This window comes from Oncorhynchus keta, chromosome 30, assembly GCF_023373465.1.
Source record: "Oncorhynchus keta strain PuntledgeMale-10-30-2019 chromosome 30, Oket_V2, whole genome shotgun sequence".
Classification (NCBI taxonomy): Eukaryota; Metazoa; Chordata; class Actinopteri; order Salmoniformes; family Salmonidae; genus Oncorhynchus; species Oncorhynchus keta.
Window position 1 is genome coordinate 56,274,198 of NC_068450.1, and position 14,943 is coordinate 56,289,140.

At 43.3% G+C, this 14,943-nt stretch overlaps 1 protein-coding gene across 1 annotated transcript; it reads right to left on the reverse strand.

Moving 5' to 3' along the window:
* Positions 1–7,691: 7,691 nt before the first annotated feature.
* On the reverse strand, positions 7,692–12,847 carry LOC118363797 (protein sprouty homolog 2-like). Its single transcript, XM_035745026.2, has 2 exons — positions 12,335–12,847; positions 7,692–10,877 (listed from the first exon to the last, which is right to left on the reverse strand). Exon 2 carries the CDS (start codon positions 10,824–10,826, stop codon positions 9,774–9,776), a length of 1,053 nt encoding a protein of 350 aa, XP_035600919.1. The 5' UTR covers positions 10,827–10,877; positions 12,335–12,847; the 3' UTR covers positions 7,692–9,773.
* Between the last annotated feature and the right edge of the window lie 2,096 nt (positions 12,848–14,943).

The following is a 14,943-nucleotide window of genomic DNA, read 5'->3' on the forward strand; positions in this document are numbered from 1 at the left end:
AATAAAAGATCCCAGAAATGTTCCATACGCACAAAAAGCCTATTCTCTCAAAGTTTGTGCACCAATTTGTATACATCCCTGTTAGTGAACATTTCTCCTTTATCAAGATAATCCATCCACCTGAAAGGTGTGGCATATCAAGAAGCTGATTAAACAGTTAGAGGAAGGCCCAAAACATTGTCAACGACTCCTGTCACCCAAGTCATAGATTGTTCTCTCCGCTATCGCACGGCAAGCGGTACTGGAGCACCAAGTCTAGGTCCAAAAGGCTCCTTAACAGCTTCTACCCCAAGTTATAAGACTGCTGAACAATTAATCAAATGGCCACCTGGACTATTTACATTGTTTTTACACTGCTGCTACTCGCTACTTTAGTTTATTTAGTAAACATTTTCTTAACTCTATTTCTTGAAATGCATGGTTGGTAAAGGGAATGGGTGGGCTCCCGAGTGGTGCAGCAGTCTAAGGCACTTCATCTCAGTGCTAGAGGCATCACTACAGACCCCAGCCGTGATTGCGAGTCCCATAGTGTGGCGTACAATTGGGCCAGTGTCGTCCAATTTAGGGTTTGGCCGGCGTATGCCATTTAACTGACTTGCCTAGTTAAATAAAATAATTAAACAATTAAATAAGTGCTTGAAAGTATTCATTTCACGGTAAGGTTGTATTTGGCGTATGTGACAAATAACATTTGATTTGATTGGATCATTACGCAGATGCACTTTTATCACAAAACACAATGCCACAGATGTCTCAAGTTTTGAGGGAGCGTGCATTTGGCATGCTGACTGCAGGAAGGTCCACCGGAGCTGTTGCCAGTGAATTTAATGTTTATCTCTCTACCACAAGCCACTTCCAACGTTTTTTAAAAGAATTTGGTAGTACATCCAACAGACATTCACAACCTCACAATCGCAGACCACCGTGTAACCACACCAGACCAGGACCTCCACATCTGGCTTCTTCACCTCCGGAATCATCTGAGACCAGCCACACAGACAGCTGATGAAACTGTGGGTTTGCACAACCAAAGAATTTGAGGGAAGCTCTGCAAGCTCGTCGTTCTCACCAGGGTCTTGACCAGACTGCAGTTCCGCATCGTAACCATCTTCAGTGGGCAAATCCTTACCTTCAAATGCTCACCGGGCAGATAGCGTGTATGGCATCCTGTGGGCGAGCGGTTTGCTGATGTCAACAGAGTGGGGTTATGGTATGGGCAGGCAAAACTACGGACAATGAACACAATTGCAATTCCTCGATGGCAATTTGAATGCACAGACCTTCCGTGACAAGAACCTGAAGCCCATTGCGTGCCATTCATCCGCCGTCATCACCTCATGTTTCAGCATGATAATGCACAGCCCCTTGTCGCAAGCTGAAAATGTCCAAGTTCTGTCACCCATTGAGCATGTTTGGGATGCTCTGGATCAAAGTTTAAGAAAGTGTGTTTGGGTTCCCACCCATATCCAGCAACTACACTCAGCCATTGAAGAGGAGTGAGACAACATTCCACAGGCGACAATCAACAGCCTGATCAACTCTATGCAAAAGGAGACATGTCGCGCTGCATGAGACAAAATGTGGTCATACCAAATGCTGACTGGTTCTCTGATCCATGGCCAATTTTGGAAGGTATCTGTGACCAACAGATGCATATCTGTATTCCCAACCATGTGAAATCCATCGATTAGGGACTAAAGAATGAATATCAATTGACTGATTTCGTTATATGAACTGCAACTCTGTAACATTTTTTAAATGATTGCCTGCTGCGCTTATATTTTTGTTCAGCATAGATCTACTGTGTGTCTAGTTCTTTAAATCACATACAGAGACATTAACATACAGACACATTAGCCCTCTGAAATCCTGCTGCAAACCATTAACTTGATAAGTTTTTCAACATCTACCTAACCACTTTCTTAGTTAGTTTCTTGGTTAGCTAGTTACTTAGTTTTAGGATGCCTTGGATATATTGATCAAGGGCTTCCCATTCCTATACCATTAGAATCCCAGTCAGTCCCAAGGCATACAGTTGAGGTCTTAAGTTTACATACATCTTAAACAAATACATTTAAACTCAGTTTTTCACAATTCCTGACATTTAATCCGTGTAAATATTCCCTGTTTTAGGTCAGTTAGGATCACAATTTTATTTTAAGAATGTGAAATGTCAGAATAATAGTAGAGAGAATGATTTATTGCAGCTTTTATTTCTTTCATCATATTCCCAGTGGATCAGAAGTTTACATACACTCAATTAGTATTTGTTAGCATTGCCAATAAATTGTTTAACTTGGGTCAAACGTTTCGGGTAGCCTTCCACAAGCTTCCCACAATAAGTTGGGTGAATTTTGGCCCCCTCCTGACAGAGCTGGTGTAACTGAGTCAGGTTTGTAGGCCTCCTTGCTCGCACACGCTTTTTCAGTTCTGCCCACAAATTTTCTATGGGATTGCGGTCAGGGCTTTGTGATGGCCACTCAAATACCCTGACTTTGTTGTCCTGAAGCCATTTTGCCACAACTTTGGAAGTATGCTTGGGCCATTGTTCATTTGGAAAACCCATTTGAGACCAAGTTTATCTTCCTGACTGATGTCTTGCTTCAATATATCCACATAATTTTCTTACCTCATGATGCCATCTATTTTGTGAAGTGTACCAGTCCCTCCTGCAGCAAAGCACCCCCACAAAATTATGCTGCCACACCCGTGCTTCATGGTTGGGATGGTGTTCTTCAGCTTGCAGGCCTCCCCCTTTTTCCTCCAAACATAACACTGGTCATTATGGCCAAACAGTTCTATTTTTGTTTCATCAGACCAGAGGACATTTCTCCTAAAAGTACAGTCTTTGTCCTCGTGTGCAGTTGCAAACCGTAGTCTGGCTTTTTTTGTGGCGGTTTTGGAGCAGTGGCTTCTTCCTTGCTAAGCAGCCTTTCAGGTTATGTCGATATAGGACTCGTTTTTACTATGGATATAGATACTTTTGTGCCTGTTTCCTCCAGAATCTTCACAAGGTCCTTTGCTGTTGTTCTGGGATTGATTTGCACTTTTCGCACCAAAGTACGTGTCTCCTTCCTGAACGGTGTGACATCTGTGTGGTCCCATGGTGTTTATACTTGCGTACTATTGTTTGTACAGATGAATGTGGTACCTTCAAGCGTTTGGAAATTGCTCCTAAGGATGAACCTGACTTTCTTTTTCTGAGGTCTTGGCTGATTTCTTTTGATTTTCCCATGATGTCAAGCAAAGAGGCACTGAGTTTGAAAGTAGGTCTTGAAATACATCCACAGGCACACCTCCAATTGACTCAAATTATGTCAATTAGCGTATCAGAAGCTTCTATAGCCATGACATCATTTTCTGGAATTTTCCAAGCTGTTTAAAGGCACAGTCAACTTAGTGTATGTAAACATCTGATTCATTGGAATTGTGATACAGTGAATTATAAGTGAAATAATCTGTCTGTAAACAATTGTTGGAAAAATTACTTGTGTCATGCACAAAGTAGATGTCCTAACCAACTTGCCAAAACTATAGGTTGTTAACAAGAAATTTGTGGAGTGGTTGAAAAACAAGTTTTAATGACTCCAACCTAAGTGAATGTAAACTTCCGACTTCAACTGTACACCCCCCCCCCATACACACACACAAACACGCACGCACACATCACAGATTCACACAGTCTTCGTCTGTCTGTCTGCTCCTGTTCCATACTCATTAGTACTCGCTCCGGCTAACGAGCACTTCCCTTCAGCTCTCTACTAATCTATTAACCCAGGCAGGCAGGGCTCTGCTCCCCCTGCCTTTTTTCTCCCTCTGCCCTCCTCTCTACCAGAATCATTCGCCTCAAGGCAGATTGTTCATTTGGAGGTGTAACCAAGACATAATGCGTGGTGACGCCAGTTACGTAAGTTTAAAGAGCCCCCTTCTTTGATTTCACAGCACGCCTGCCCCTAAATTCCCCTTGAGCTGGCCGCAGTTCATTCTAATGGGGCTAACTGATATCCTATAGCTATATAACTGTACTATAACTGTATTGGTTACGCGCCATGATATCAATTAACAACAGTAGTGTGTAAAATGATGTTTTTGAAGGGAAATACTTTACATTTCAGACTGATAGTGAATTATATAAATGTGAAAACTTATACAGTGTAGATTTAGATTATATTGCCTGCAGCCTGCAGTAATTAGACATTTAAATACAAACACTTGAAAGTTCATTTTAGATGTCCCACAAGCAGACACATATACTTAATAGAAGTCAGGTAGGTACTAGAAACCGAAACACTGAGCCTCTGTCACCCACAAACATTTGCCTGCACTTCTGGAAACAAGAACTCTGCTTCTGTGAAATCCACGACTCGTGGTGTTGGCCTTCTGATACTCAGGTTTATACACCAGTTTGAGGTCTGAGGGCTGTATCCTGTCTAGGTCTCTGAGAGATTGTGTGCGCTCATTGTCACATATTGACATGCTTTCATCTATTCCAGGAAGGCCATGCGAACAACCGCAAGTCAGAGACACAGAGGAAAAGCACTTTTTGATTTTGATGTTTGGATGATTTGAATAGTTGTTGGCCTGCACTGCTGAACATACTGTAAATGCAGTTCCTGCACTGCAACATCTTCTAAAGTAAATCAGTTCACAATCAGGTTATTATCTTGTAGTGTAGTTCTTGGAGGAAAACGTATTCATATCAGTTACATTGGTGTGATACCGCAATCTGTGCCAATTCGCCAACATTATAGAGAGCTTTTGACATGTTCTACTTGCTTGTGTGAGAGGAAGAGAGAGAGTCTCTGCAATTATGGGATTTTTATCCCATCCTCACTCTGAAACCCTGTCTGTAGGGCCTTTGGGTAGAGCTGAAAGATCGTTCAGACAGGAACGGTGCATGGTAATAGCTTGAGATACGATTGAAAAGAGCTTGCTGGTGCCATGGTAAAGACTTACAGATGGGGCTAGTGAAGTGTTTCGCTAAATTTGCCGCATTCAACCACAGCTCCTCCGTGACGACTCTGAAAATGTCTCATTCCCTCTCTACCACTTAACATGGTTCATATTTAAATTCTGGAATATAATCCTTTTCGCCCAGCTTCAAAATACAGGATGTTTATGTGAAGTGGACAGTTGAAGTGAGGACTGGTAGAAAGTATATATGAACACAGACAGGGCTCAGATACCTACCCCTTCCCTAACTCCCACAGTAGCCTGCCTATACGGTGAGCTCTCTCTCTCTCTCCTCTGTGTGTGTGTCTCCCTACTCTCTCTGTCTCTCTCCTTACCCTCTCTCGCTCTGTGCTCTTTCCCCACATAGCTGTTTGATTGCTTAAGCCCAGTGGTCAGACAATGGGGGTATAAAGAATGTCTGCTTCCTTCCTTCCTTCCTGTTGAGTGTTCTGCCTTGGTGAGCAGATTCAATAGCACTCCGCTTCACAGCAACGCCAGAGCGCGGGGGCCTGGCTACAACCAACAAAGAGCCATTCTGGGGCCCACTCCAATCGCTGCCTCTGCCAAGTCCCTGGCTGCAATGAGGGACACGCACATGAACCCTCTCTCTCTCTATATCTCTCTCTCTCTCTCTTTCTTTTTTTGGATGAGTGAGAAACCAATCTGTGTTTTTCGGTGCATGTTTAGGAGGAAGTGGTGGGAGTGGAGCGGTAGTGTGGTAAATGTAGGTTTCCTGGGGATAAAATGTAGTTTGTCAGGTTTTTATCATTAGAATGTGACATCATGGCTATTCGGTTGAGACCACTGGTGATGACACAACACAAACTGTATATGAAAGTTCCTGAGAGTCTAAGGGGACCCTGAGAAATTGGGGGATATCAGTTCCCATCTTCTAATCATTGTCCTTCGCTGACAAAAAGTAGTCTGCTATATTTAATAGAGTCATGTAACAGTGAAAGGGAAACATCCAGGATGTTTGATCCCGTATTCAGGTTAACCCAACTCTTCTTCATCTGACCCACTTCTCATCACCTCCAATATGCAAGTTCCACATTCCACGCCATCACGAACTCCTCATGCACCCAGAATGGCGCCTTTTCAAAAGGGTGTCAGTTTTCAGCTCCCCTCCCGTCCCTGCTTTTGTTGCTGGTGAACCCATAACATGTTGACAACTGGTGTCCCTTGTCTGCAACCAGAAACGCTTGTGCGCGTTCGGACACACACACACACACACACACACACACACACACACACACACACACACACACACACACACACTGAGTGAAACCCCCAAAAATGTTGCTCCGAGAATACCAAGTAGGGGCAGGTAGTTGAAAGGGGCTTAGAGAGCCAAAATAGTAGAGGCCATAGAAAAAAGGATGAATACATGAGGCTGAATGCGGGGTAAACTGTTAGCCCTTTGTCATTTAAAGTGATGTCTTTAACCCTTTGCGGGCCTTCCTCCCAACCACCCCCAACCGCCTTTTCCCTCTATTCACCGTTAAGACAATACCGGCAAGGGGAAGCCTTGCAAAACTGTGACATTAAAAACCCCATGTACTCCAATGGGAGTTTTTCCCCCCGCTGTTGATTAAACGGGGGAAAGGGGATAATTATATGAAAGGGGGAGGTGAGACGAACTGTCATTCAAGCTCCGAGACGAATAACAAACAAGTGCGTGCAGGTCAGACTGGGCTTGTCAATCAACGTTCGCCATGCATACCGTGTTCCAAACATGTCTGCGCTGTCTTCAACCGGTGGCAGGGCTTATGTTTTAAACAGCTAGCCTAGAGGAACACTCCGAACCAGAGGAACACTCCATACCAGAGGAACACTCCATACCAGAGGAATTCCTGGCAAAACCATTGATAACACGACAGAGAAAATATGATCTTTGTTCCTTTTTTCCCCCTGTATGGGTAAGGCCATCTGCTGCTTGTTCACGAGGAACACGTCAATCACATATTAGTGGTACATTTAAGGTACTCCCATTGTAAGACTTATCGTAAGCATGAATGAGCCCAGACAAAGGCTTGTACCTGGTTATGACAAGTAATGAAGTGTTATACCCGTCAGCTTTAGACCGAGGGATCACTTCTGATACGATGTTACCATGAAGTGTGTGAAGGAGAGGTCCTTCTGTGGCTCAGTTGGTAGAGCATGGCGCTTGTAACGCCAGGGTAGTGGGTTCGATTCCCGGGATCACCCATACGTAGAATGTATGCACACATGACTGTAAGTCGCTTTGGATAAAAGCGTCAGCTAAATGGCATATATTATATTATTATTATATAAGGAGAGGACAACCAAATAATATGTTCCCACAGCTACACTGGATGGTCCTCCCAAAATGCAGAGTAACAGTTCACAGCACCAGCTAAACGATCCAACGAAAGCCAGATGTTTCCCTTGGAGGTGAACTCGTGAACTATGGCTCTTTCCTTATTTCATAGCGCTCATCAGTTTGGGGAAATGGTCCAGTCTAGTCTGGCTGTTCAAAATAGGAAATTGGAATCATGAGCAGTGTAGCTGTTTGTAGTTTGACTAAGAACTGAACATTTTATGGTAAGCTAGATCTCTCTTGGTTAAAGCTAATGCAGTTACTAAAGTTACAGTGCATTCGGAAATGATTCAGACTTTTCCCAGTTTGTCCCTCATCAAGCCACACACAATACCCTACAATGACAGCACAAAAGGTTTTTAGAAATGTTTGCAAAAAAAAAAGAAAAACTGAAATATAACATTTACATAAGTATTCTTTATTGAGACAAATGATGGAAACTGTGTTTTTAGAATACATAATCATTTTGAAGGTATGCGGGGCACGTGATGTTATCACGTAACTATAAAGCTCCACTCCACGTTTAATTCTAAACGCTTACTGCTTTTTCTAAATAAACGTTTTCAACGATAAAAAAAAAATCTGGTTTCTTTGCAGGACAAGGATTGTTCTGACTTTCAAGAACACATTCATTGCTTTGCCTTGCTTTTCTGGCTGGATGCAAGTTTCACCATCCAATTTTATGGCAAATATTAGTCAATTATTTCATTCCATCAAGGCTTTCGCAGGCTACCTGAGATATGAAACCAATAGGTGGCAGGGAATAGGATACAGACTGTTGCCAATTTATTAGGACTAATGCGCAATTTACCTAAATGGAAACAGTTCAACCACTTTATTTGACACTGTAGGTTTTTGGCGAAAAAGTGTGTTTTAGGTTATATGTCATTAAGCCCAGCTAGTTCAAGATAGCTCAATGGAAACGCACCACAGCATGCAATTGTCACATGTATTTTCTTTGCAAACTGTAAATATCGACAACAACAATAACAACAACAACAAAAAAATCACTGGAAATGTTCATGGAAACATAGCTAGGGACGTAACTCGGTAAAGAGTAAGACTAAGTGAGAAATCCTCATTCTTGGTCGCTGGCCTGATGTTTTGAGTTTGAAGCTGTGGAACATGTGGGGCTAAGGGGATAAGACCACGTGGTTGTATGTTCCTCCCTACCATCTGGCACACAGGAAACACGGATGGGTTAGTGAGTTACTGCTCTGCTCTACCCCCCCAGCAATATATCTCAGAAGAAGCATGTGCTATCAGACTTCTCTCAAACATTCTACTGAACTTAACAAGGGCTGGGAGATCTTGTGTTTAGTTAAAACATTCTCCTCTCCTACATGAAGATACATAAATAAGTTCGGATTCAAATCCATATTGCCTTATTATTCTGCTTTTTAATCGATCTAGATCGGAAAAGTTGAAATGTAAAGTGTCAGTTTCTCTGACTTTGACAGTGTAGCATTTTGGGTTATTACGTAGATTCCAAAGGATTGGTTCTGGGCAGTGAAGCCATAAGGTCAAGCTGGCAAAGTGTCCATTGGAATACCAGTCCCCGCCGAAACAATTCCAAGACAATAAAAGATAGTGTCCCAATCTGATATCGTAAAACATTACCCCGAGGAGAACTTGAAGATATTGGGCATGCACACACAAAAACTGACAAAAACAGCAGGGTTTAATTTCAAACGTTAATATATTTTTCTATTTCATAGTGAACATATGCATCCGATTTGACACCCTTAGTCACCCTAACTTGCAACAACATCAGAGTACTTGAACAGGCTGATGTTTTTTTAAAGATGCTTCTCAAAATAAATATTTTCTTTATAAAATAATAAAACTTCAAATAAATATTCTTTCCACTAAAACAATGTTGAAATTAGAAAATAAAGATTTTCTTATAGGGTCACTGTACAATTTACATGTGGAGTTGAAGGGACAAGATGTGTAAATGTCCTTCTCTTGTAAGGCAAACATCAAAAATGATTGACATACATTCCTATGAATGTACAACATTAAACATTGTATTACATAATATATATGGATCTATCATCAAGGTGCCTCTGGTTTGGCAGAATGCTTTGCACAGTTGAAATATTATATATACAAAAATAAAACATCTCTGAGGAGGTCATTTGCTAATTTACATACTTTTGCGATTACTATTCACAAACAAGTTAGTCAGGAGAGTCTGTCCATAGCATATCAGTTGTATTAATAAATGTCAAAAGAGCTAACATTCTGGACTTCGATTAAAACAATACAAAATCAGGATACTTGGTGATCAAGCAGCCTGTATTAACAACTATAGCTGAAAACAAATGACACAAACCACGTCAAACAGCTCAGCCTAGCCAATCCCCCAATCAACTTCTGACTATTACTGGGCCAAAACGTGATGAGGTGATCGTTTCAGTCGCCCAAAGTTGTCAAACCCCCATCGATTCTCCACAACACCCAAGGTACTTTCCCTTTACGTTGGCTTACAGTCAACGCTCTTACAGTGGACAACGTTAGTGTTCTTACACCGGCACCCCGGTCGCTTGACGCGGTCGTAGCAGCTCTGGCACGCGGCGAGACACCCTTTAGCTGGGAGGTAGCACATGAGACAGGGTAGGAACAGGGAAAGGAAGCCCATGGCCGACCAGCGCACGCAGCAGTGCGACTGGCTGCAGGAGAAGGGCTTGTCTGCGCATGTATCCTCGTCGTCACTGGAGCAGTGATAGAACAGGCCCTTGACGCAGCACACGCAAGTCCCATAGTCCACCGCGTTCTGCACCGAGCATACGCACCGTCGGCCGCACATCCAACAGGAGGGCAGGGCGCGCGGGCACATGCACTCCTGGCACTTGCACCGGCCACAGTCCTCACAGCGGTAGACATGTTTACCCAGCAGCCCCTCCCTAGCGGCAGGGGCACCGCCACCGGGCACCGTGACCACCACCGCCCCTCCGACCGTACTCGCCAGGGGCTTCAATTCCTCCTGTTTAAGCTCCACCCGTTTGGGCTGGGTCCTGATTATCCGTTCGCTAACCGCCGGGCTACCCAGGAGCCTCTGCACGGAAGACGTGCTGCCTGTACTGGTTCTCGGGCTGTTTCTGGAGCCCTCTGTGCTAGAAGAAAGAGATAGGGCATCCCTAGGGGGGACTGTGGAGTGTGTGGGCTGAGGAAGTTGGGGAAGTAAGTTCCTCTGGTTGGGCCTGGAGTCCTGGGGCTCCAGTTGCTCATTGGTCCCCAGGTCCAGTGGCACCACCAGGTCATTCTTCTGCTGGGTGGGCAAGGAGCCAGGGGGCCTAGGGACCACAATGGGTCCCACCGTTGGTCCCTCTGTGTACTCATTACTGCTCCCGGTGATCCTGATCTGGTCCAGCGAGAGCACAGGGGCCTGCTGGCTGGGGTTTACCCCAGGATCGGGCTGCCGTTCCTGGGCATGGTGAGGCCGGTGTAGCCTCCCGCTGTCACGCAGAGTACGCAGCAAGCCGGCCGACCCTCCGCCACCACTGCCATTTTGAGTACTGGTCTCCATCTTGGCTCTGAAGAAGGACCCCTCCGGCTGGCATTGAACACATCTGAAGTCCTGGAGAGAAAGACAGGCAAATATATACATGAGACGACCAGGTGACATTTGAGTAGAAACGACCCTATGTAAATCATAACTCATAAGGGTTTGGCAACATGGGTTGGCTAGCTACCAACTGGAGTTGTTTTGCTTGACATATAAATCAACACCTCACATTAGGAGTTACTGTTCCAATGTAAAAGTTTAGGCCTATATGCCCAATTCCAATCATATCCCCTAACCGTAGGCACTTTCTGTTTGGTGTTAAAAGGATGTGAGAAGTAACAACAACATAATATATACCTAACAGTACCTCTAAGGCAGCATTTCACCATTTGTTTACCATTCCATCTGATAGGAGAACTTAAAACAAAGATTTGACATAATGAAACAGTGGATTGGTCATGTCTCTGTACGTTGGGAAATGGACAGTAGGCATGCTGGGCCCTTCTGATTGGAGGACTTAGGTACATACCAACTATTTCCTATTACATGAGATATGTGCAGGGAAAATAAAGAGCACTGCAAAGGAAGAGGACATGAGGCAATGCTGAGACAGGGCTAGTCTACAACTTCAACAAAAGTTGAGGCACTCAAACATGTCTTCATGCGCATACTGTGTATCAAAACTTGCATCCTTATATGTCCCATGACTAGAAGATAGAGACTTTAGACTTGTTGCCACCATTTCCAAATGAGTGAAAAACAACTGATTGCTAGTTTCGAGGAACTCATAATTGAACATTTCTAAATATTTGTTAATTCACTCTGGAGGCAATTATTAGTCTAATACATCATGGTGTGCATGACACTCTTGTTTGAGTGTGCGTGTGTAGGGCAGCGGATGAGCCCAAAGACCATGACATTTGAGATGGGATTTACATAGACAAATGGCCAGGCGAGAAGGAAAAGTAAAAACCCAAATGTCCTATTATGAAATAGCCTAACATAAACGCCAAAAGCCCCACGAAACATTCAAATATTGACTTTTATCATTCCACCTTTCTTCTATAATGTAAAATAGCCCTCTGTTTTTGTTCGGAATATAAAACAAAAAAAAACACTTTTCAACTGCGCTAAATATGTGTTTATGTGTAGGCTACCGTTCACAGATTTGTATATACTAATATTATCTAGTCAAAATGCATGATCTACAGACAGGCTATCAATTGTTTTAATAAGAGGGTGATGTCTAGACCGTTATTCAGAAGGGGAAAAACTAAAACCCTACTTTTTAGAGCAAGAAGCTGTATGTTGGCCTATTCAGATGAGAAAATGCTGGGATTGCACGGGGAAGGTTGGAGAAAGGATGGGGAAAGTCAATGCGAGTCGGCAGTTGGAACTCCCGAGTCCGAGAGCATGCATAACACTGAATTGGTCAGGCTACTCTTATGTTATAACTTTTAAACATTGTAACGACCATCTTTAGGCTACATTGTTGTTGAAATAGCACATACTTATTTTCACGAACTCACCGTGTTCGCACCACTTCAGCCCCGTTTGTTGTATTAAATTCCAAATTCGAAAAGTTTATTCCTGTTTAGATTAATGAGGAATCCCATCCACACAACCCAATGCAATGATAAAGTAGCCACAAACAATATTTCCAGATTCCAATTTTAAGAGATCAAAAACATAGCCATATACATTCCACTGCGAGAGAACCCGAGGCGAAATAGTGCCAAAAACGAATCAATCACTAGGGGCTTGCTTGGCTCCACTTTTTTTGTGAATTAGAAATGTGAACAAAATGCGCACGCGATACTTTTGAATCCGTTGAGTGTACACAAATAGCCTTCGAGTTTGTTGCACTCCGAGGTAGGCTGGACAGTTCTAAAAAATACTCGCTGTAATTGTTGAACGTTTGGCTGCCTTGCACACTGAGGTGATTTCAAGTTTTTCTCGTCTTGTTTTTTTCCCCTCTTTCCGGAGAAGAGGTCGGGTTTATGCTGTAAATGGCGTCATATGGAAGTGAGGGGGGACAAAGCAGTTGCTGTTTCAGAGGATATCTCGTATCCGGTCCCAGCTCATTGGCTGTAGCTACATGGCTTGCATTCACACTCTGTGCTATCAAACTGTTCCCAACTGCAAAGGGACGGGCCACAATCCCAGTGACAAAACTTCAGGCATTGCAAAACGTTCTAACATTGCCCAGACTACGTAAATTGAAAGCATGTAAAGGTCTGCAGCTTGATAGGCGGCATTTGTTTAGAACGTGTGTTGCAGCACTGAATCGAGTTCTAAAAGTAGACTTTCTTGCAAAACAATGTCCTATATTTTTTTGGTTTGCAATGGTTATTGCAATTGAAACTATTGATTTTAGAGAAGGTGTATGGTTGGCTATTATCAATATATTTTAATATGCTTATTACTGTGCTATTGTCAGAGGAGAAGACCATATAGGTTGTAAGAAATACCCCGGTTTTCACTTGGGCCATTTGTAGAAGTTGTCATTGGACAGCAATTTCAGACAAGAATAGTAAGGCAAATCCACGTCAGAGAGGGAAAAGCATTGGAAGTGGCAGTCAGAGTATCTCTGGGAATGGGGATGATCATTCCTTACTCATGATGCAGTACTTGTTTCCCTACATTCTAGTTTGTTATGTTAATGCTTTACTGGAATTAAGAAAATGGTATGGTACACAAAGTTTGTGTTGATTGCATCTCTATGACTGTGTTTAGACATTGTTTACCTCCATTTTTGGGTGTATTACATTTACAACGGACATTCACTTTAGGCTGCATTTTATATTATCCACCTCAATTTGTGATTATGTGAAAAGTAGTGCCCTCTGGTGGAATTACAGATGAACAGGACTCTACTTGTTTCTGCAGGACCAACCTTCAGATGATACTTTTCTTGTTCAACTACATTGAACATATACAGAGATTGATTCATTGATATGGATTGTCTGCAAATACTACCCTTCCCTCCTTCAATACAGCCCACACACTATCATTCTGTCCTCACTCGTTTCCTTCCCTGCATACTTCATCCAATATTCAATGCCAGTCCTCCCATCCCCCTCTCCCCAGCAGGGCCCATGTAAAGCTGGGATGTTCGTACAGGCCTCCGTGTAGAAATGTCCTTAAAACCATTTGATTGACACAAAGTGTACCCATAGCCACTTACAGAGAATACAAGTTCGGTCCACCACAACTTGGTTTGCTTCACTTTTTGAGGTTGTAGCTTAACTTTAAAGGAATGAAAGCCTAAACATGGCAAGAATATAACTGCTCTTTATTGTCATCAAAGAAAGAGAGGGAGATAGAGAGAAAGGGGGAACATGCATATACCTCTCTAGAATGCAGTGAAAGAGAAAGGAGAGTGGTGAGGGGTCAAGGTAGGGTTTCTATAGCGATGAATGCCTCTTGTTGGCTGGGAGAGTTCCCAAAAAGCCGGAGACACTGCGACCTCCAGCTGAGGGGGAGCCATTGTTCGGGGCCTCCCTTTCAGCGGAAGAGGGGAAAAGGTAAGTGACAGCCCTATTGTCTGTCTGGGACTCCCACTGCTCGATAGGCCCTAGATTCCCCTTGTCACATCTTGTCAATGCCAAGCCTCCCAGGAGAGTAGGGGGAGTGGGAGTGGACTGATGATGAGTGAGGGACATTCAGGAAGTTAACTTTTAAAAAGTCTGTCAATAAACGACAATATCCTACCCCCCTGTTTATTACACAGACCCCTCCCCCAACAGGGACTGTGCCCCCCCCCCTCCCCCAGCTCCCTTTGCTTCAGCTGTATTTCCTGTCTTCAATGCTGTGTCCCATCCATCCCAAAATAACCCTAAAGCCATACTTCAAATCCTGCTTCCTGAACCAAACAAGGAACATCTCTCTCTCTCTCTCTCTCTCTCTCTCTCTCTCTCTCTCTCTCTCTCTCTCTCTCTCTCTCTCTCTCTCTCTCTCTCTCTCTCTCTCTCTCTCTCTCTTTACACTGTATGGGGTTGAAATGAATGAAAGTTCGCTAATGGAACAAAATAGCATGTTTATCAATTAATTCAACAGCTATCTTGTCAATCTTTATTTTCACTGTTACTTTTCCTGTTCATTTACCTGGCTTACGACACACTTTGTTTCATTTTTC

Bases quoted from the DNA above. Each gene is read 5' to 3' on its own strand.
- LOC118363797 (XM_035745026.2), bottom strand. From the start codon at position 10,826: ATGGAGACCAGTACTCAAAATGGCAGTGGTGGCGGAGGGTCGGCCGGC.